General features: G+C 42.1%; 1 protein-coding gene across 1 annotated transcript in view; it reads right to left on the bottom strand.

The window, feature by feature from the left end:
- Positions 1-21,654, bottom strand: part of cltcb (clathrin, heavy chain b (Hc)) — an 82,939-nt gene extending 61,285 nt beyond the window's left edge. The window contains exons 1-2 of the mRNA XM_059973623.1: positions 21,518-21,654; positions 21,287-21,427 (exon numbers count right to left, since the gene is read on the bottom strand). Of these exons, the coding sequence (XP_059829606.1) occupies positions 21,287-21,328 (42 nt within the window). The 5' untranslated portion in view covers positions 21,329-21,427; positions 21,518-21,654. The remainder of the gene's footprint in view (positions 1-21,286; positions 21,428-21,517) is intronic.
- Between the last annotated feature and the right edge of the window lie 1,686 nt (positions 21,655-23,340).

Here is a 23,340-nt window from a genome sequence, read left to right as displayed (position 1 = left end):
TCCAACATAATGCCATGAACATTGCTTTCTTGGCCTCCTCCCCCTTTCATTCCCATTCCCCCCCCCCCCTTACTTACCTATCTCCCTCTGGTGCTCCACCTTTTTTCTTCTATGGCCTTCTGTCCTCTCCCATCACATTCCCCTTTCCAGCCCTGTATGTCTTTCACCAATTTCCCAGTTCTTTACTTCACCACTCCCCCCACTTTCCTATGCTTACTCATCTTCTCTCCCCCCCCCCCCCCAGACCTGAAGGGTGTCTGTCTGAAATGTTGACTGCACTCTTTCCCATATGCTGCCTGGCCTGCTGAGTTCCTCCAGCATTTTGTGTGCATTTAAAAAGCTTCACTTTTAAAAAGCTCACTGGTGAAAAAGGGCTTAAAAGGGCATGAAGTCCAGGGTACAAAATGGCCTTTATAAAACTGCTTTCTTTCTTACTTCCTTACTTAGGAAGGGAAAAATCTTTAAATACAAGGAATGGCATTCAAAGTGTGTGTAACCCCCTGGGTCACCTCAGGCTCGCTCACATTCGTTCTCGTCTAGGGGGAGCAGCCTTTGGCCCCACCAAACTGGGCAATCAGCTGGTGTGGATGCTGTGTAATGAACCCACCTCGCCCAAAAACAGACAGTACGCCGTATGCGATTAAATGAGTACAATTTATAAAGGTTACTATAACTAAGTGATTAATAACGATACAGTATATATGAAGAGAAAAGAATAAAGAAAAGGCGCCAAACTTATCAAAGTCCAAACCACTTCGTGCACAACCATTGGAGCTCAATTACTGAAGTCTTCTGACCACCATTCGATCCCCTCCGAACTCCTCGACTTGCAGCTCAGGACCCTCTGAGAGGTCAACCAAGCACATCTAACTTCATCCCCCCTCCTCGGAGTACCTCCCGGCCTCGGACCCCCGCTTGGGGTCCGTTCCTCGCCCAGCTTACAGCATTGCGTCCTCTCTCTCGACCCCCTCGCGCTGATCTGCCCAAAAGCCCGTCAACAAAAGCTTACAGACTCAGAAGAAAGAACATTAATCCCCATTTGGTTTACAAAGGAATACCATTCTCGTTATCAGTAAATTTTAACCCAAACCAGCTTCCAGCACTCTCTCGCAACGAAGAAACATTCCTGTTTTTAACAAAACAAAGAAACCCTTTCCCAACAGTAACAAACAAAAAAAAAGAAACCCCCTTTACATGTGTATACCCCAAATGCTGGCCACAAAGCATGACCTTCCTACAGTTTGTGGTAGTCAAACTATTCAGTCACTGTTGAATATATTGTGCAAGATCACCAGTCTGTGATCTGTCTGTGATCACCAGTCTGGATGTGTATTAAACCACACTCACCTCTCAATTAAATTGTTAGTTCTCGAATTAAATGTAGGCAATTAGTATCAGACAATGTTTTAAGCCAGAATGTGCATTCACTTATGGTAAAGTGATGTACCTTGCTGCTTTTCACTCTCCTCACAACAAAAATAAACAGATGGTACAATTCCTAGTTCTCATCCAATGAGACAAAAGGTACACCACAGAAACAGACCCTTTGGCCCATCTAGTTCACGCAGAAACCTGCCTAATCCCACTGACCTTTATCCAGACCATAGCCCTCCATACCCCTACTAAGCTTGAATATTGAAATAGCACTCGCATGCACTGGCGGCTTGTTCCACACTCAAGCAAGAAAGTTTGAGCAAGAAAGTTTCCCCTCATGCTCCCCTTAAGCTTCTCACCTTTAACCCATGACATCTGGTTGTAGTCTCAGCCAGCCTCAGTGGAAAAAGCTTGCATTTACCCTGTCTATACCTCATAATTTAGTATACCTCTCAAATCTCCTCTCAATCTTCTACGTTCAAAGAGTTTAACTTATTCCTTGTAAATCAGGTCCTCCAAATCTGGCAACATACTTATAAATTTTCTCTGAACATCTTTCCTGTAGGTAGGTGACCAAAACTGCAAACAGTACTCCAAATTAGGCCTCACCAACATCTTATACAACTTCTTACACTCAGGAGATGATGGCACCTAACAGCAACCCCTTTGCTTGCATCTTCAGAAACAGCTCTATTTCTATCTCTATTTTTTCCCTTTCAGGGTTCTTTTGAAGACCCTGACCTAGAGTTAAATGCTGACTTTGGTTCTTTGCAGGAATAGGTTCCACTATCAGGGTCTCACGACTGGTGCTATTCAATATGAAGGGCAATTGACAAGTTTGTGGCCCAAGGTAGGAGTCAATTTTAGAAAACCTAACACATTTATTTTTCAACCTACGTTGAAAATCCCCCTCCTAGTAGTCACTCTCCTACATTTACACACTTAGTCCAGCGGTCATGAAGCATACGGATCTTGGACCTCCAGAGAGTGTCCACAGATGGGTGATTGATAAGTTTGTGGCCTAAGGTAGAAGATGAGTTCACATGTAATGAGACCTGTACAACTCATCTCCTTCTTTGAAACTTCAACTTAACATCCCATCTCCCATACTCAAAACTTTGATTTATGAAGGCCAATGTGCTACAAGCTTTCTTTACAACCCTATCTACCTGTGTCACCACTTCCAATGAATGAAAGATTGTATTCCAAGATCCCTGCATTCTACCACATCCCTCAGTGCCCTACTGTTCACTGTGTAAGACCTACCCTAGTCTCAAGATCAAGCTGCTTAAATCTTGTTAAACAACCAAATTTCAATGTTGATCTATATAGTTTCAGGGAATGTCATGAACCAAGCAGCTATACTCTTGAGAACTTAATGATGCAGACACAGCTATAATTTTAGACCTAAACACAGCTTTGACTAAAATTCCAGTTTCCCCAATGGCAGACAGGTCCAGAGCTCTATCAATTAAATGTGCAACAGCCTTGTTTATTTAAACGCAGGCTTTGAAGTTTAGTCCTCTGCTATCAAATAACTATGATCAGGTACTTTGACAAACCTTGGCCTAGAGCAAGTAATTTAGAATAGTGGCCTCTTTAGGAAAGGCTTATAGCACAAACTCTACAGAAGCAACTTAGTCAATCTTGCTAGGACTCCTAGAATACACGTAACCTTGGGCAAGAAAGACTAAAAAATAAATTTGAATGAAACCCATTTCAAGTTTGTCTTATTCAGTGATCGTGGTAATTCACCATTTGTGTAAAAAAAAAGTTTGGTGGCACCATAGTGAAGTTTTTAAATGCCCGGGTCTCTGATCCAAATAACTTTGCACATCTACCGCTGATGTTTCCAAGTGATGCTATCAGCACTTGGCATCCAAATAGCAACCACAAGAGACATCCAAATGCTAGGCACAAATTTTATAACAACCAAACAGAGAATGGGGTGGTGTTGAACACAAGCCTAAAACAGTCAAATCAAAAGCATTTGGTAGTTCAGTTCTCAATATACTTAGGCTAGGAATCAAGTTACACATTCCCAAAATTTCCAAGAACTATATGAAATCACTGTAAACCAGAAAGCAAGATCACGACTCAAGGATAACCACACCAAGATCCAAGTGCAGAATGACAAGCATGAACAACATTCAAATGAGGTGCCAGCTTGAAGATTCTTTCATACAAGGAACCAAGAACTGGCAGAAATATAAGCAGGCAATTTTATAAAAGAATACTGATGCACAAACCACCAACAAGATCCAAGCATTGTACAATCAAATGACACCAGCTGAATGCAGGCAAGAAACTGGCATCTGCTCAAAGCAACCAACATGGAGGAAAACTTGGCACTGTAACAGAGTCCTTCTAAGGCACTAATCAACTATTTCATCAAGTTTCTTGAATTCTTATGGAACAGTCAATATCAGTATATAATTGCATATTTTACAAATGAAGGTTTTAAACACTGCATTTAGCAAGTGATGATTGTTAGTCCATTTGAAGGAAGGGTAGTTTAAGGGAACTGAGATTTTTGCCTCAAGGGTATTTTTTTTAAATCAGTGGAAGAGCAAGATTTCCTCTGCCAACTTAATATGAAAGCACAAACTGTTAATTGGATGAACTTGTTGTATTGGCTCAGACACTGGATTACAGTGCACACCTAAAATTGTAACAGACTTTTCCAAGTGACCAAGTACTACAAACAGTTTGTTCTCTTTAAGAGATTAGCTTTGTCACATGTCAAAACATTGTTAAAATCATCATTTGCATCAACAGCCACAGTCTGAGGATGGGCTGGGGATAGCCTGCAAGTGTTGTCATGCTTCCAGCGCCAACATAGCATGCCCACAACTCACTAACTTTAACCCATGTGTCTTTAGAATGTAGGAGTAAACCAGAACGTCCTGAGGAAACCTACATGGTTATGGGGAGAATGTACAAACTCCTTACAGACAGCAGCTGAAATGGAATCCCAACCTTTCCATCACTAGCAATATAATAGACAATAGGTGCAGAAGTAGACCATTCGGCCCCTCGAGTCTGCACCACCATTCTGAGATCGTGGCTGATCATTCATTATCAATACCCAGTCCCTGCCTTGTCCCCATATCCCTTGATTCCCCTATCCATCACACTATTACGCTACCATGTCACCCTCAAGCCTATTAACAAACACTCAGGCTACGATTAAAACTGAAAGTTGGACTCTACAAAAGTTGTTTCATGCACTGGTTATTTTGAAAAGAGATGTGAAATCAGTGCTGCTTTGAAGGTTTCCTCCTTGTACCACTCCTAGAAGTTACATAATGAAAATAATTCTGCATTGTACTCTTGTCAGAGCAGGCTTAGCTAGCTACACAACTTCAGCAACCTCATACCATCTGAAAAAGCAACTTCCCTTGACAAGCTACTTAGATATTAAAAAAGGGCATGCAATTCAGTACAAAATCAGTCAAAAGAATTAGCACATTAGACAAATACTGGAGATCCTGATAACATCCCAGAGTTACAAGCAAGACAATCTGCATCACAATTAGCAAAAGCTGCAATTACACTCAGGACAGTTGTCTCCGAGACAAGGTCATGTTTAGACTACAGACATGAACAAAATGTTTATTAAAACAATTGCACAGCATCAGTAAAAGCTTCCATAATCCAACTGCAGTTGGTGCAGGAGAAACCAGAGTGCAAAAATATTAGTGGAATTTGGACCCAAGCTGATAACTGCTTGCAGTGGAAGGTGGCAGTAGGGTCAGTGCTGCAGTTTTAAAAATAAAATGGGAAAAGACAATTTAAGAATGTCAGGGTGTTCTGCTGAATACTTATATTCCATAAAATAGCTCAAGAAAGATCAAGGAATTGATTGTGGATTTCAGGAGAACACAGCTGTCCTCAAAGGTTCAGCAGTTTCAAATTCCTGGGAGATACTATATATCCTGAGCCCAACATATTGTTGCAATTATAAAGGGATGTCAGCAGCTATATTTCATTAGGAGTGAGGAGATTTGGTATGTAACTTAAGAATCTAGCAAATTTCTACAGATATTCCGTGAGAGCATTCTGACCAGTTGCATCACCATCTGGTATGAAGGCTCCAATGTACTGGATCTGAAGAGGCTGCAGAGGGTTGTAGACCGAGCTAGCTCTGTCATGAGCACTAGCCTCCCCACCATCAAAGCCATCTTCAATAGGCAGTGCCTCAAGGTGACCAAAAAAATCATGAGAAAGGACCCTTAATACATGCCCTCTTCTCAATACTATCGTGGAGAAGTCACAGGAGTCTGAAGACAACCTTCTTCCCTTCTGCCATCTGATTTCCAAATGGACAATGAGGACTACCTCGCTGTTTTGCTCTTTCACACTATTTTGTTTATATGTTCATTGTAATTTACAATAAAATTTGTATTGCACTTTACTGCTACTGCAAAGCAACAAATCTCACTCAATGTCAGTGATGTAAACCAGACTAGAAACACAGAAAACCTACAGAACACAGGCCCTTCAGCCCACAAAGCTGTGCCGAACATGTCCTAACCTTAGAAATTACCTCGGGTTACCCATAGCCCTCTTTTTCTGAGCTCCATATACCTGTCCAGGAGTCTCTTAAAAGAGACCATTATATCCACCTCCACTACCATCACTGGCAGCCCATTCCACACTCTCACCACTCTGCATAAAAAAAACTTACCCCGATATCTCCTATATACCTACTTCCAAACACCTTAAAACTGTGCCCTCTCATGCTAGCCTTTTCAGCCCTGGGGGGGGAAAAGCCTCCAACTATCCACACGATCAATGTCTCTCATCATCTTATACACCTCTTATAAGGTCACCTCTCATCCTCTGTCACTCCAAGGAGGAAAGGACGCATTCACTCAACCTATTCTCATAAGGCATGCTCCCCAATCCAGGCAACATCCTTGTAAATCTCCTCTGCACCCTTTCTATAATGAAGGCCAATGCACAGTATCCTTTCTTAACCAGAGTCAACATGCGCAGCAGCCTTGAGTGCCCTGACACAGGCAAAGCAACTGGACGGTTCATTATCATGATTGAGCCAAAGAAAGTTACAGAATATGCTCAGAGATAAGTTTACATCCCTTATTTTTGTTCTCTCAGCAAGAGATAAACAACTTGGATATACACTCCCATCGTATTTGTTTAAGTGCAGGATCTTGAATTACTACGTGTGCATTAAATGTGCAATGGTCAGGTCAGTCCATGTCCACACAACATCAAATGCATGGACTCAAGATTCTAATTAATGACTTAGTCATGGGCAAGGGATTGTTCGGAGTCAGATGTTATATTTCAAGGAAGCTTCCAGCACATGCTCAAGTCTTACTATCTAGCTGATGAAAAAAAAATCACTGCACATAACAGTTGTAGAAGAATCACCACTTCAGGAGTTCAATATCAAGCATGTGTCATATCTAATGATTTTGCAATCCAGAGGTTCAGAAGAATGAAATAACAAGCTTGGTGGATAAGGCTATTTAATTAAGTGCTACAAGAACAAACTAGAAAAAGAAAGTTGTGACCATCGCATGTTCAGGCTTAGGATAACATTCCAGTGATAACAATTAACCTACAAAATAGCCAGCTTCAAGTGCAACACCTGCTACAGAAAAACTGAGGAACTTCTAGAAAACATAATTACTAGAAAAAAATGACTGAATTACATGTATACAAGTGACTATATAAAAATAATAAACAGGAAAATTAATTAGTATAAAAATAACAATTGTACACTCTAATCCACACACAAGCAATGTAACCCACCCAGTGTAACTGGTACAGCAACTAGAACCCAAGTGTTAGGGGTATTTGTCCAGGAGAGGTTTGACATTAGTTTTGTTAATCCTTCCAATGAAAGAAGAACTGTAGGGAACACTGGGTGCATCTTTTCCTGTGCATCAAGATGACTGTTCTAAAGCTGAGGTCTAAGCACAGAGGAAGATTTGTTCCAACTTGGGCTTTTTTTTTAAAAAAGCCAGGACCAAAGTACTTACCTTAAGAACACACTTTTCCTCAAGTTCAACCAATAGCTATTTTGACACATGACATCAAAGTTAGTCTATAATAAGGAACTCCAGGATATAGCTAGACAGTGTATTTCAGTATTGTTGTGAACAGGCGCTAGCTAATAAGGTGCAGTATGATAGGTCGGAGGAGAACTTGATATCTGATGGTGGCACAAGTCCCATCACCATAGAGTTGACACCTTGGAACTGGGCAAACAAGTCCTGTCTCCATACTACAAGTCAACTATAGAGGCTCAGGTGGCAGTTGCTTCAAGTTGATTTCTCATTGGTTCCCGTCTCCTACAATTTGGCAAGATAGGACACTGCACTTAAGCAAATGTCTTGCCATTTTCAATGATTTGGAAAGCTCGACAAAAATGAAGCTGTCCAGTACATGAAATGAAGTAAAAGTAAATGAAACTGAAGGAGGATTTGAAAGATTTTAAAGAAATAAATTTACTGAAAGCACAAAGTTCTAGAAAAATATTTTTCTATTTTCCTGGAACCTATTCCAGTGGAAAGAATGCATACTAAATTCCAGGATGTAAAACTGCTGCATCCAGCATTCATAACAGGAACCAAGATCCAAGTGTAACTGCTTTGTTCTCAATTTTAGTTCTTACAACCTAGCAAGATTTAGGTTTGAACACATACATTAAAACAGCAAAATCTCATGATCAGAGTTTGTATCTACAGGACAGGAACTACTGACTCAAGGTTCAGTAAAGGAAGTAGCTCCGATATCTCCTCATTATCCATGCAGATTGTGCATTTGAAATCTACTAGACAAAGCAATTGTACCAGTTACAGCTGGGGCTTGAATATTTATGTAATGTCTTGCAGAAACAGGAGTAGAACAAGTGGAACACGAGTGTATCTGCAGATGCTGGAAATAAATAAAAAACACAAAATGCTGGCAGAACTCAGCAGGCCAGATAGCATCTATGGGAGGAAGTAATAACGAAGTTTCGGGCCGAAACCCTTCATCAGGAGTGAAGTTACATGGGATGGTCGAGGGGGGATAAGAAGTGGGGGGAGGGATAAAGTAGAGAGCTGGGAAGAGATAGGCTGGAGGGAAATGGGCTAGGGGAAGGTGGAGAATTATGGAAAATAAAAGTAGGGCTGGGGGGGAGAGATTATAGTGGGGGGGGGAGAAGAGGGAGAAAGAGAACCAGACTAAAATAAAATAGGGATGGGGGGCAGGGGTATCAATGGAGGTCAGTGAGTTGGATGTTCATGCTGGCAGGTAGGAGGCTACCTAAGCGGGAGGTAAGGTATTGCTCCATCAACCTGCGTGTGGCTTCATCTTGACGGTAGAGGAGGCCACGGACAGACATGTCGGACTGGGAGTGGTCTGTGGAATTGAAGTGTGTGGCCACAGGGAGATCCCGCCACTGCTGGAGGACCGAGCGCCGATATTCCGATATTCGGTGAAACGGTCTCCCCAATGTATAAATGGCCACATCGGGAGCACCGGATACAGTATATCACCCCAGCTGACTCGCAGGTGAAGTGGTGCCTCACCTGAAAGGACTGTCGGGGGCCTGGGATGGTGGTGAGGGAAGAAGTGTGGGGGCAGGTGTAGCACTTCTTCCGTTTGCAGGGATGAGTGCCCGGAGGGAGGTCGGTGGGGAGGGATGGGGGTGATGAATGGACAAGGGAGTCGCGTAGGGAGCAAACCCTGCGGAAAGCCGAGAGTGGGGCGGGGGGGGGGAAAAGAGGGGAAGATGTGGTTGGTGGTGGGATCATGTAGGAGGTGGCGGAAGTTACTGAGGATTATGCGTAGAACAAGTGGATGGTTTATGATTAACACAAACTGAACTGAAGGGGCCCACTTCAATGCTGCAACTCCTTTCGTAAAGTTATATATGCTATCGACAAGGCAGGTCAAGGCCCAAGACATCACTACCTTTTGTTGCACTTTGTTACAACAGGATAGTCTAGTGTCAATATAGTTTGACTGCACTTTAAAAGACTTAAATTTTAAATGGCTCCCCTCCCAAATCAATTATTTTGCACCCCAAATATTAGCATCTCAAAAGCCAAAAGGTATGGTTCATGGGTAAATAACCTCATATTCCACCCCCACCCCCCAGAAGTTCTCACATTGTACAAGCTGAGATCTCGGCACAGATACAGCTCAATAGAAGCTGACTCAAAGGCCGTTGTCTAAATCTTCTCCCCCCCCCCCCCCCCACAATTATTGCTGAAAATAACTGCAGCATTGAGCCAGGTAGGTCATTAATATCAATGGCAACTTAATTTTCCAAGTGCTGATCCAACTAACTAAGTACAAACTAAACCCACACTCAAGTCATAATGCCACAATATTTAATCAGGAAGGACAATAGGGAAATTGTTCAGCTAAATTACTATTTGTGCACTTGTAACAATTTGAATTAGTTGATCAACAACATATAAACCATATAACAATCACAGCACGGAAACAGGCCATCTCGGCCCTCCTAGTCCGTGCCGAACTCTTAATCTCACCTAGTCCCACCTACCCGCACTCAGCCCATAGCCCTCCACTCCTTTCCTGTCCATATACCTATCCAATTTTACCTTAAATGACACAACTGAACTGGCCTCTACTACTTCTACAGGAAGCTCATTCCACATAGCTATCACTCTCTGAGTAAAGAAATACCCCCTCGTGTTTCCCTTAAACTTCTGCCCCCTGACTCTCAAATCATGTCCTCTCGTTTGAATCTCCCCTACTCTCAATGGAAACAGCCTATTCATGTCAACTCTAACCCTCTCAAAATTTTAAATACCTCGATCAAATCCCCCCTCAACCTTCTACGCTCCAATGAATAGAGACCTAACTTGTTCAACCTTTCAACAGTTACCTTAAACATGTTCCCTACAGAACAGATGAAACAAAATCAGCCACTGCAAGGCAATATGAACCTCAATTGGCAGATCAATGAGAAAAACTACTATGCTAAAAGAAGAAAAAAAAATCACATTTTAAAACAAATATTACTATGACCATATGGAGTTTAATGTTACAAACTGACCCTGCTAGTTCAGCAACATATCTTTTCTCTACTATTTGTTACTAATTTATTAAAATTAATTTCTAAATTTCAGGCGAAAGTATCTCACCAAGCCGTACCTAATAAACTGGCCACCGAGTACATTTCTGTATGCTTGTGGTCTTCCGCTGCTGTGGTCCATCCATTAAGGTTCAACGTGTTGTACATTCAGTGATGCTCTTCTGCACCACTTGTAATGCACCATTATCTGAGTTACTGTCACCTTCCCGTCAGCTGGGTCTAATCTGGACATTCTCTCTGACCTCTCTCACTAAAGGCTTTTCACCCAAACTGTCATGCAATGGATGTTTGTTTGTTGCATAATTCTCTATACAACAGGTGTGAGAAAAATCACAGGAGATCAGTAGTTTGAGATACTCAAACCACCTAGTCTGGCGCCAACATGGTCAAAGTCACTTAGATCACATTTCTTCCCCGTTCAGATGTTCAGTCCGAACTGAACCTCTTAACCATGCTGCACACTTTTACATACCAACTGGCAGATGAGATATTTGCATCAACAATCAGGAGTCCTCAATAAAGTGGTCACCAAGTGTACATCCTACAGAACATCAACATAGAGAGAACATTACAGAGCAGTACAGACCCTTCAGCCCATGCTGTGCTGACCTTTTAACCTACCTTAATACAAATCCAACTTTTTCCTCCCTCATAGCTCTCCATTTCTTCCTAATCGGCCTTATGATTATCCCAGAGTTTCTTAAGTCCCTAAAAAATCTGCCTCTACCACCACATCTTGGGTCAGTCATATGTCATGGAAACAGGCCCTTCTTACATGCCAAAACTGGCTCAAAGCTATTCCAACCTGCCCACATTTGACCCATTGCTATCCAAATTTCTCCTATCCAAGTACTTAGCTAGATGGATTTTAAATATTGCCAATGTGCCCATCTCAATCATCATTTCTGGCACCTCATTCCAAATACATACCACCTTTACTGTGAAGAGGCTTAAGTTACTGGTACAAGATACTGCTGCTTGGGACTACAGTTGGTCAGCATAGTGCACTACATAGATAATGCAGAAACTAAACCCAGATGAAAATTACATAGATTGCTAAAAATTTTAAGTTAATTTCCCAGTGTAAAAGTGTCTTAACATTTAAAGCCAGGATAATCATACTACAGATACAAATCTGCAGAGTTACTCCTTCCACAGAAGCCTTTACTAGCTCCAGACATAAAGTTCTAAACCTTGAGTGACACAAAGTGCTGGAGGAACTCAGCAGGTCAGTCAGCAGCTAAAGAGAGGAATAAAAAGTCAATGTTCAGCTCGTGACCCTTCATCGGGTTTCTAAACCTTGCCAAATTTGCCAAGCCTCCACCCAGCACTACAACATTCAAGTAAATACCAGCAGGGCCATAAGCATTCAATAGATCCAATCCTTTAATACCACAAGGTGCAGATCCATTCATGAGTAACAAAGCGCTGGAGTAATTCAGCAAGACAGGCAGCATCTATGGAGAGGAGTAACAGCTGACATTTTTTTTTGCAAGAAAGAACTTGTGCTCAACAAGGTACACAAATTCAACGCCAGCAAAAAACACGTTTAACATGCGGACGGTCCTCTGTTAAGGCAGAGGGGAGAAAAGTCGGGACTCCAACTTGTCACCAGTTCACTGAAGAAGCCAGATTCAGAAGACCCACAGGCACCATCAGTTCAGCTCCACATTCTCAAATCTCAGAACCCAGAGTTTCTGCAAATTCATAGCCCAATACTAGAAACAATGGATTAACAGGTCATTTCCACTGGACAGCACAAACAAATACTATTTTACAAAACTGAAATTCAATACAAGCAGGTAGTTCTGGGAATGCTCAAAATATATTTAAAACATTAACTGCATATTATTGAAGTGAACACTATCCTTTACCCAAAGATGACTAGAATCAAACACTGGTCCAAAAGACACAAATACATATTTCAATTTTATCATACAACCCTATTTAAAAAGTAGCATTTCAAAAATGTTTCACATTTCTATTGTAAAACATTATCATTTCAATTACTGATAATATAGCAATTTGCCAACTTGGTTCCATGGGAAATGGACAAAAACTCTATCACTATACATAAGAAACAATGGCTCCAGCCTGCTGTAGGATAACTCCCAATAATACAGTAGGCACAATACTGTTTTGAAATTATTTCTGTTAGTTTTGTCAGGGTGACAGCAATCCGGCCAATAGCAAAACACCCATATTGACAGTGGCAAGAAGAGAAAAAAAAATCAGGATTTCCAGTGGAATGCATAAGTTGCAGCAATCTAACCAAAGCTGGAGGCATGGGCTGATAAACCAAGAAAACCATGACACTACACACTGGAGCCAATTTACCGTACAGTGAACTTGCAGATGTAATCTAGCTCCTGTAGACATTCTATATATTAAGACATGGACAAAAGATCATCCAATAACAATAAAGAATCAAATGCACATGCAGCTCTTGGCCTCCTTTCCAATTATCAGACCAACTGCAAAATATAATCTGGGATACCATCCAGTGGTAACTGACAAGCCGATGACTGGATGCTTCTAAATCCAGAAAGAGGATTACGCGGAGTTGGCTGGTGATAGAATTTAAGTCACTCGACATTACACAGAAGTCTGCACTTCTTTCAGAAGAGTGTTCAAAATATCATGGAATTCCAATTTAGACCAACAGGAACTACAAAACTACAGATTTGTTGTTAAACCATTCAAATTATTCGTCTTCACACCAAGTAACCTGCTGTTCTTGTCTCCTCAACCTTAGGTTTGTAATACTGTGGGGGTTACAACCTTTTCATGTTACTCAGAAAGTCATGCAGTTTTAAATCACAAATGCTACATTGGTCAGAGGGCAACATTCACAAAATACCAACTTTGTCAATTATGCCCAGTTTGAAAAGCCACTTACAGATAAAATTAGGTTCAGGGTTAGACCTCAAGACATAGAAGCAAATTTAGGCCATTTGGCCCATCAAGTCAGCTCTACCATTCACTCATGGCTGATTTTCCCCTCAACCCTATTCTCCTGCCTTCTCCCCATAACCTTCAGTGTACTTACTAATCAAGAATCTATCAACCTCTGCTTTTAACTGGTCCAATGTAGTGGCACTTTTTACCCTCTGACCAATGTAGTGGCATTTTGTGAATTACTTAGCCCCTAGAGCCGTCTGCGACAATAGTTATGTTTAAATACATACCACCTCACCCATCTTCTGCACAGCCATGCCTTGTTTAAATGTTTCATGAAATATAGCAACCCACATAATTTACATCCTGTGGAAGAGCAGCTGAATGCAGAGAGTGGCAGCAAAAGCTTTTCAGAGCCAAAGATGGCTACTCCAATGTAGAATGTAGATGAGCCAGGATCTTTTGCAAACAGTCTTCCCTTCCACCCCTCCCCCACATCTCGATGAGACAAGAAATCTGCTTCAGTCATTCTGAAAACAAATCATGAGATGGTGCTGGAACTCCATCTTGCTTCAGACAGGACACGTCAAATCTGGTGTGGAACAATCCAACATTTGATACTCCAATCACTATCACTGCTTTCCCTCACCTGGCGGGCAACATCTCAAGTACAATTAGATTCTACTCAACCCAGCAAGCAAGCCTGCCAAAGGGCACATCTTGTCAAGCATCAGAGATTTTAATTTAGCCGAGTTACTTCAAGCACTTGGGCGTCCATGAACCATCTTATGGCCAAGTTAGCCCAGAGACCAAAACTGGTATTATTTCACCTCCTATTTATACTATTTAAATGTAGAATCTACAAGTCATTAATCCAAGATACAAAATATTACTAGACCATAATCTCTTGTATGCTCTGTGTCAGATTCCCTCAAACGTCTTTACCAAAATTGAAGTGACTCAAATTGAATTATGGAGGTGACCATTTCATTTTGCATACCCGGAAATGGAATAGGTCTTCAGTAGCCCTAGCACAACAATCCCTTTACATAAAAAGTAAATACAACAGCTCAGCCATTGTACCAGGGTGCAAGCTCACAACACTGATTTGTATACAAGTTACAAAGCCCATCTAATATTCTATAGCAAGTGTGCTGGTACATCAGGTCTCAATAGATCCTACAAATATGTGCAGGGACTAGCTAGTTTCATTCTTTGGCATTTGTTAATATTGTCCATATTGTTAATGATTAATGCATACCATGGTGGTCAAATGCAACAAGCCTTGAAATTTAGAGCTAGAAGCAAAAAAAAAGTCCTGTTAGTCCAACACATGCAATGCTGCAAAGGGGATCTGAAAATATAATCTACATGCAGGCAGCTGATACTCAGTGATGACCCTGCACAAGTATAAAGCCGCTGCAGATGTGTCTTTTGTTGGTGAAGAAACGAGTTTATTCCAATTCTGTGAACACCATGGTCTGATTTCCAAGTTACCAGCTGCCTAGGAAACTGGCATTAAGTTAAAATACTAATGTTCACTACCAATATAAAGAGCCAGTCATAAAAACAACAATGGCTTATGAATTAAAGCTACAGATGCAAACTTTAATATTGCATTTTTAACTTAAAAATAAGTCAAATTGAGGACTTTCAACTGAAAGTGGGAAGTGGTGGGTTTGAAAAGTGGCCAGGTTTTAGGTAGTAATAAGGCATGGCGTGTTTGAGGCAACTAAAAATTCAAAACAAGGCATAATAAGTGGTGATTAATTAGTCTGCAGTTTGATCCTCCACCCTCAGAATGTTAGTAAAATTAATTAGCTCAAATTCCATGCACATATTACTAAAATACTCCCAAAAAAAACCAAGACGGGGAATCCATTTAATCAAGTCACACAGATGTATGGCTGCCAAGTAGTAGTTATCTACCCAGAGCAAGTAGCAGTCCAACTACAAATGACTCTGCATTCAAAAGGAAAAAAGCCATAATTTAGAGGGCTGTACAGATCAGTCTCCACAATCCTCCATCAAGTTTAAAGTGATAATGCAATTTAGAGCCAAAAATTCATTAAGATGCAATTGAACCTAGAGGGACCTTAACAACCAAGGGCTAACGTTTCCAAAAATATCAATTTCCCCATAATATCCAATTATGATGTCCTGTCATCTAGGAAACAATGAACTGGGCCAGGAAGCACCAGCAGGAAAGTGGTAAAAACAAAACTGGAAAGGTTGCATAAAGATCCCAGCAGCTTTTGAGGTCACATGATGACTCAGGGAAAGTAGGTCTTTGGGCAGTTTTCCTTTTGTGGGCTGTGACAAGGCCTGCAAGATAACTATGAACTGTTGCACCCACACATGACAGTGCCTTCCCAACCCACCATCAACGGGTTCCAGAAATACTGAAATTTGGGTGGGGACTAAGCAAAATGACTGAATTTGCCTCATTGTACTGAGGGTCAACCTAAAAAGATAGAAAATTAGTCAGTCAGGCAGACCAATTTAAACAGCAATCGCAAGAGTATCTACCCCAAGGTTTACTGGCAATCTCAGTTCTAGCAGTATCAGCAAATTGAAGTTATGAAACCAGTAGCTAAGGGTAGAGAATTCTTTTGACCCAAAAGCTGGCTTTTTTCAATATTTGGCTCTGAAGGAACAGCAACCAATATGTAGCTGTCAACCAAAGGCAACAATTGCTACTCCTTGCAAATGTTCTTACGCCACCCACATACATGAAGTTGTTACAATTTAATTCTGTTCTAACAATTTGCTGCAGGAATATTACATTCACTTGCAATTATGAAAGTAAATACAACATGATGATTCAATACAACTGAGCATGTTCAATGACAGGATGGTGAGTCATTTGATAGATTAGAACAGAGGCTTCCAACCTTTTTAATGCCACAGACCCCTACCATTAACTGAGGGGTCCGTGGACCCAGGTTGGGAACCCCTGCATTGGACTAACATGAGCATTCAGAAAGCCAGTTAAAGAATATCTGAAGGTACAAATTAAGCACACACTTCATTAGTTATCAATTTAAACAGATTTGAATAGTGTCTTACAATTACACAAAAACTATTAAATAGTAAGCCTGACACACAAAATGCCAGAGGAACTCAGCTGGTCAGGCAGCATCTATGTAGAGGTCCTGATGAATGGTCTCAGACCAAAACTTTGAATGTCAATTGCTCTGCCTGACCTGCTGAATTCCTCCAGCATTTTGTGGGCTGAAAAAGCGAGCAAGTTATTTTAGTCAAATTTGAACAGTTAGAGCCAAAAGCAGTCTATGGCTGTGATCTGGCGTTAGATTTCATTTGACATTCAGTCCATTAAGTTTATCAATGCTCTTAAGCAGTCTATTCCCCTAGCCATTTCCCTATTAACATCTACAAGTTCAACTCAATTACCCAGCTGTAAGTACTTTGTTCATTCATTATGTGCCATGTTGTTGATATGGGCTTTCCATGACCATGATTGCTCGTGGCAAAATTTATCTGCAGAAGTGGTTTGACACTTCTGGGCAGTGTCTTTACAGGACAGGTGACCCCAGCCATTATCAATATTCTTCAGAGATTGTCTGTCTGCCTAGGATCAGTGGTCACATAACCAGGGCTTGTGATTTGCATCAACTGCTCAAACCACCATTCACCACCTGCTCCCATGACTTCCCGTGACCCTGATCCCCGGGTGTGGGGGGGGGGGGGGGGGGGAGTTAGCAGGTGCCACACTTTTCCCAAGAGTGACCTGCGGGCTAAAAGAGGAATAGAGGGAAGGAGCACCTTACACCTCCTTTGATAGAGACACATCTGCACCCCACCAACCAATAACCAACAGTAGCCAATTAACCTACCAACCACGCAACTTTGTTACAGGGTAGTAAACCAAATCCACCGAGCTGGAGAAAATGTGGTTACATTTTGATAATGTTAATCTTATAAATAGTATCCAGTTCGGTTGATGGCACCTGCTAGACAAACATGTTGGCAAAACAGTCAGGCCTTGTTAAGTCTTGGTTTTAAGAAATTTAGTGAAGCTTAGATTAAAAATCTTGGGATCAATACAATATTAAATAAATCTAAAGATTACTCAAAACAGCAGTTTGGTCACAATTCAAATTTGCAAATTTTAAGTCTGTTACAGCCACAAATAGATAAACTTCTTGAAGGCAAACACAGAAAGTCCCAGTAATACCATTCCTTATAGTGAAAAAGTTCAGAAACTTGAAGTTTCATAACCAGAGAATTAGGATCTGATGACTTGTGTAAATTAAAGTACACACAAAAACTCCAAATTGTGGTAATATGCTTGTCCATCTTTTGTGAGTGAAAAGTTGGTGTACAAATACAAATGACACAGGAAAAGGGTCTACAAACTGGTAGGTTAATAACAGAAACATAGAAAACCTACAGCACAATACAGGCCTTTCAGCCCACAATGCTGTGCCGAACATGTCCCTACCTTAGAAATTATCTAGGGTTACCCATAGCCCCCTTATTTTTCTGAGCTCCAAATACCTGTCCAGAAGTCTCTTTAAAGACCCTTTCCACTTCAGCTAGACAAAAACAGGTAATAACCACAAGGATGGGAGAGAAGCAGAAGATCATACAAGACAGTTTTTAAACATCCCAAACTTTGATAGCCAGGTCAGGAATCTGGAAGCTTGGTTTTTATTATTTAACAGAAAGGAGATGTGCATAACTGCCTTGGAGCTATAATAATACCAAAAGATATCAATTTACTGCATGCAGTAATGATCAATCAATACCGCACAGCTACCATCCTACAAGATGCCAGTGAGGAGATTGTACATCCCAGCAGGCAAGATGAATAGGTTTATTGTGATTTCAATCCAGAATGAACATACATCACAAAACCTAGTATGATATGGAGAACACACTACTGCCTGTGCCCCAGCCTCCATCTCCACACAGCTGATGAATCCAAAGGGCAGAGACCAACAGTTTGGCACCAGCTGTGTCGCAGGAGTTGGGCATCATCATTAAACTTAACGTTGGACTGCCTCAGGAACTGCAGCTCCTCAGGGTTTACCCCTGACATGCCCATGAATGGGTACAGCCAGAAGGCAGCGGAAGTTTGAGATCAGTTTTCATTCAGCTGCCAACCATGGCTGATGTTGCCATCTGCCCTAAGAACTCACCAGGTCAAGCCTTGATTCAATTGCAAGACCTTTACTAATTTTAAAATTGGAGACCATTATAAAGAAACAACACAAATAAGTGGGAACACAGGACATGATCACCCACCTGGGGTACACAGAACACAGTAACAGCTCTTTGGCCCATTACGGCGTGCCAAGGTCATTCAAGAGCACACAAAATGCAGGAGAAACAGCAGGTCAGGCAGTCCTGGCCCAAAATGTCAGCTCTTTATTTCCCTCCATAGATACTGCCCGACCTGCTGAGTTCCTCCAGCATACGTGCATGTCTACGTTACTCTGACTTTCCGACATCTACAGTATCTCACGTGTCCAAGATCAATCTAACCCTTCTCTCTCACACAGCCCTCTTTCCACCCATGTGGGTAGGGACGGTCCAATGGTAAACTGGGTTTGTTAAAGGGTTCCTTCCAAACAGTGCAATCAATGAGGTGAGTTTAGGGTTGCTTATGCCTCTAATTAACATGACATAAAACGTCATAGCATAGACAGGAAGTCAGGTTCATTTGTGAAGTCTGACAGGGAATTTAAATCTGACTAGTCATTTTCAAAGAATGCTTGCAATTTAAGTATTGGAAATATACACCTGACATCAGGATTTTTGGGGGAAGGCCACCACACTTCAGTGCAGTATTTCTGTTCCATAGGATAGCAGAACTCCGATAATCCATTATCTATGACATCTGGCTCAGCAGCAACTTTTCCCCCACCCTTTACACTCACCAAGGCCACGTTCACTTTAATTTTAACCTGCTCACTGGGAACACAGCTTAACATCTATCAAGAAATTAAAGCTGTTTGGATGTTAACATACAAAATGCCAGGGGAACTCAGTGGTTCAAGTAGCATCTTTGGAGAGCAATAAATAGTTGACGTTTCAGGCCAAGACTATTCACCAGGAAAGGGATATTTCTTACTTCTCCAGCAATTTGTCTGTTTCTCTGGGTTTCCAGCATCTGCAGAATCTCTGTTTTGGATGTTAAGTGAACAAACATGTAATAATCTGGACAGTGTACAAGCTGGCACTTGTGTTAGGTTGGAGTTTTGCTGTAACACCCAACACAACTCCCCCCAGCCCCCAAATAGATCATTACCCAGTTCTCAAAATGAGAAACCACACCACCACCTACTTAACAGCAATCAATTGAACTTCACTTCAAGACAAATTCAATGTCAACCCCTAACACAACTCAACTACTACCACAAAGTAAACAATGCCCTGAATTTCACTTAGTCTAAAAATAACACGTTTATCAGGCAATTAAAGATGAGCAATCCCTTCATTACATGCTGAAAAGCTGAAACTAGCATTTGCAACCATACTGCAGGGAAGATCATTATTCTATCAGCAGTTTAAGAATTAGTTTACCCTAACAGAATACTGTATTTCTTACTATTAAGTTAGTACCTTGAAAAGTTTTAACAAACTGATGTTGAAAGGGACCTAGATATACTTGTACACAAATCATTGAAAATTAACATGCAGGGAAGCTACAGAGGAAAATTACACATTTACCTTAAATACACAGGAGTTTGTTAAATACATCTTGCTGCATTTACAAGACTACACAGGAGTACTGTATAGAGTTGTGGTCTTGAAAGACAATTGGCACTAAGTCTAAAAGTTTGGCTCAAGAATGTGCAGGTATGCCAATGAGGAGAAAGCAAACGAAACTGGCCCAGGGTTGAAAGTGGGGAAATGATCTCACTGAAATTTGATCTTATTAAAATTTGAATCTCAGCTGAATGGCACGATGCAGGATGTGTCACCTGGCTGAATGTGTCGCCAGGAGAAGGCAGAATAGATGGAATTCCTTCACCTTAGAAGATGGGAAGTTTAAGAATTAGTCCCCCTACTTAGTGAGAGCTGAAAACTAAATCGATAGATCCCGGCATATTAGTGTACGAGAGCAGGAAACCACCCGAGGTAGAAGGTCAGTCAGACAAGATGAATGAATGGCGGAACGAGTTCTAAAGGTCACATGACTAATTCCTCCCTCCAATTCCGATTTGCCAAGCAAGTCAAAGTATTTATTCTTCAAACACCACAGTCCACCTACACTTCAGCTTGTTCCTCTTTAATTAAAAACGTATAGATAAAGGGAGTACGAAAACAGCGACACTTTACAATCTTTTTTAGCCCTCCAAAAAAAACCAAAGTCATGACATCAAATTAACACGAGATGTCAGCAGCTCAATACATACAGCGATCAGCCCGTTTATAATTCATCTGTAGTGACTCCTAACTTCAAACTGATGGAGACAATTAAAGTTTGAGAAATCTCTCGGTTTCAGTGTGAAACACCCGTAAGTGTCAAGCTGCTAAACGTTTCAAGTGGGCGAGAATTCTTATTAAAAAAGGCAGCAGCAGTCGGCATAGTGGAGCCCTGCCGGCGAGAGCCCTTCTCCGACCACTAGACCCTCTGCTTCGTCGGCACAGAGCCGGAGGGGGAGGAAGTACAACCCAAGGGCTGAAATGTTAAACATTTCCTCCAGCGGCTGACATTGGGCCCCCGGCTGCAGTTCAAGGTTTAACCGGCCCCGGAGAGTTGGATTAAAACTGAAGACCCGAGCTACAGAGGAAGGCGGGTGCCGGGGATAGCGGCTCCCGCTTGACACTCTCCACTACCCCACCCTCCCCTCCCAGAGGGGTTGGGCTGAGATCCGAACGCGGGCCCCGGCGAGCCCGAGGGCGCAGCTGGCCCGGCCTGGCCTAGCCCGGCCCGGCCTGACCTGACCTCACCTGCAGGTGCTCCTGGAAGCGGATGGGCAGAATCTGCGCCATGTCGGCGGTCGAGTTCCCGGCCCCGGGGCTGGTGTCGGCGTTCGGGTCGCGCCTCACGGAGTGAGGGGAGATCGGAGCGAGAGAGAGGGTATGAGGAACCTGAGGGGAGAAATTTGACAGCCGGTTACACCGCGGCCAGAACAACTGTACCAATCCCCCCAAGAGGATCGCCGCCCGCCAGCGACTCACCTGTCCGTCAGCGGCGCTCCCTCCGTCTGCTTATGAACCGTCCGGGGCGACAAGCCGCAGCGCAGCGACCAACCCGCAATGGCGGCCAACCGGAAACAGCGCGGCGGAGTGCTACACCCGCCCCGCCCCGCCGTGGAGGTGAACCGCCGCCAGCCTGGCCTCGAGGACCGGGAAGGGGAGACTACCATCTCTCCCCTTCAACATCGCCCCTTCGCCGGACCAAAATCACCCGTACTCATCTGCATCTAACTTTTAAAAATCATTTTTCAGCTTTTCATTTTATTTTTCCCTCACTGAATAAAGAGACCTGGGAGGACTATTTTGTTCTGCGGAGGTTTCAATATAAATTTCTTGCCACATCATTGGCACGTGACTGACGCCACTTCCGACGGAGCTTCCGGGTTTTTGCCCCCTTCCCTGCGGCTGGTTTCATTCATTTGGAAGCTGATGCTGGTGCAGTGTTGGAAGGTTGCACCATCCTTTCTCAGCTGGGCGCCCGGCTGCCCCTGGGGGACTTCCATTCCAAACATTAATAAGTTGCATGAACATATTTTTTTTTCCTGTGCATACGCTTTTCCTGCTCATCTTGATGCTGGAAATACTCAGTAGGTTAAACAACATCAGTGGAAAGACAAATCCTTCAGGACAACTTTATAACCTGTACATATTTTCAACTTAAAAATAGAAAAAGAAAATTGAGTTGTGTTGTAAGAATTTTGCAAATAGTTTAAACATAATCTCACATTGAAGTGATCTCACATTGAAATACTTATTTAGTAACTGTTTGAAGGATATACTGTTCCAGATCAGGACACTTGGAATATCTCCCCTGCTCTTTGGAGAGGGTTATTTGATCAGTTGCACCGCAACAGGAAACACAAGGCCTTATTTTAAGATCCACCTGAAAGATGACACCTCTGTCCTACAATACATAATAGATACAGTAAGAGACACGAGACTGCAGATACCGGAACCTGGAGCAACAAATAATCTGCTGGGGGAATTCAGCATGTGGAGCAGCATCTGCAGGTGGTGGGGTGGGGGAAATCGTAGACACTTCGGGTTGAAACCCTGCATCGGGACTGACAGAGGAGTTAGTATTAAGAGGATGGGGGAATGATGATACAGGATGGGTCGACTGAGGACAATTGAAGGATGACGAGCAGGCCGAGCTAGATTAGGGTGGGGAGAGAAGGGGTTGAATTAGTTGGCAGACAGGGGAAAGCATCTAACTCCATCTATTCACAAATGAGAAACTCTGCAAATGCTGGAAATCCGAGTAACACACACAAAATGCTGGAGGAACTCAGCAAGCTGGGCAGCATCTAGGAAAAGAGTACAATTGGATGTTTCGGGCCAAAACCCTTTGAACCCTGCTGAGTTCCTCCAGCAATTTGTGTGTGTTACTTGCTCTGTCTGTTTCTATTTTTGTCTGGTTCCATCCATCATCACTGGCTTCTGTGTCTCAATTCCACCCCTCCCAACTGTTGTATAAGAAAGATCTTAAATTTACAAGTTTATCTTTATAATTTGTGTTAAACCAAAACTTAATCCAATCCTTTATGGTTGGAATGTTATGGCCATTCCTCTGTACCATAACATCCTATCTAACAGTAAATTTTATTCTACTGACCAAAGCAGGTCAAGAGTGCAGCATGTCATTTGGGAATTAGGTACGGCATTGCTAGCAGTAGTCATATGTCATATTTTAAAAATCCTCTAACTTGTAGAATTTTAATAGGTTTTCTCTAATTGTTGTAGATGGACAAAAGTCACCCTCGCACAATCGGACTGCATCCACCAGTCTCATGAATGAGGTTGAT

This window comes from Hypanus sabinus, chromosome 6, assembly GCF_030144855.1.
Source record: "Hypanus sabinus isolate sHypSab1 chromosome 6, sHypSab1.hap1, whole genome shotgun sequence".
NCBI classification, from domain to species: Eukaryota; Metazoa; Chordata; class Chondrichthyes; order Myliobatiformes; family Dasyatidae; genus Hypanus; species Hypanus sabinus.
Note: the sequence above shows the minus strand (reverse complement) of the source record. Positions and strands in the feature narration are given on the sequence as shown.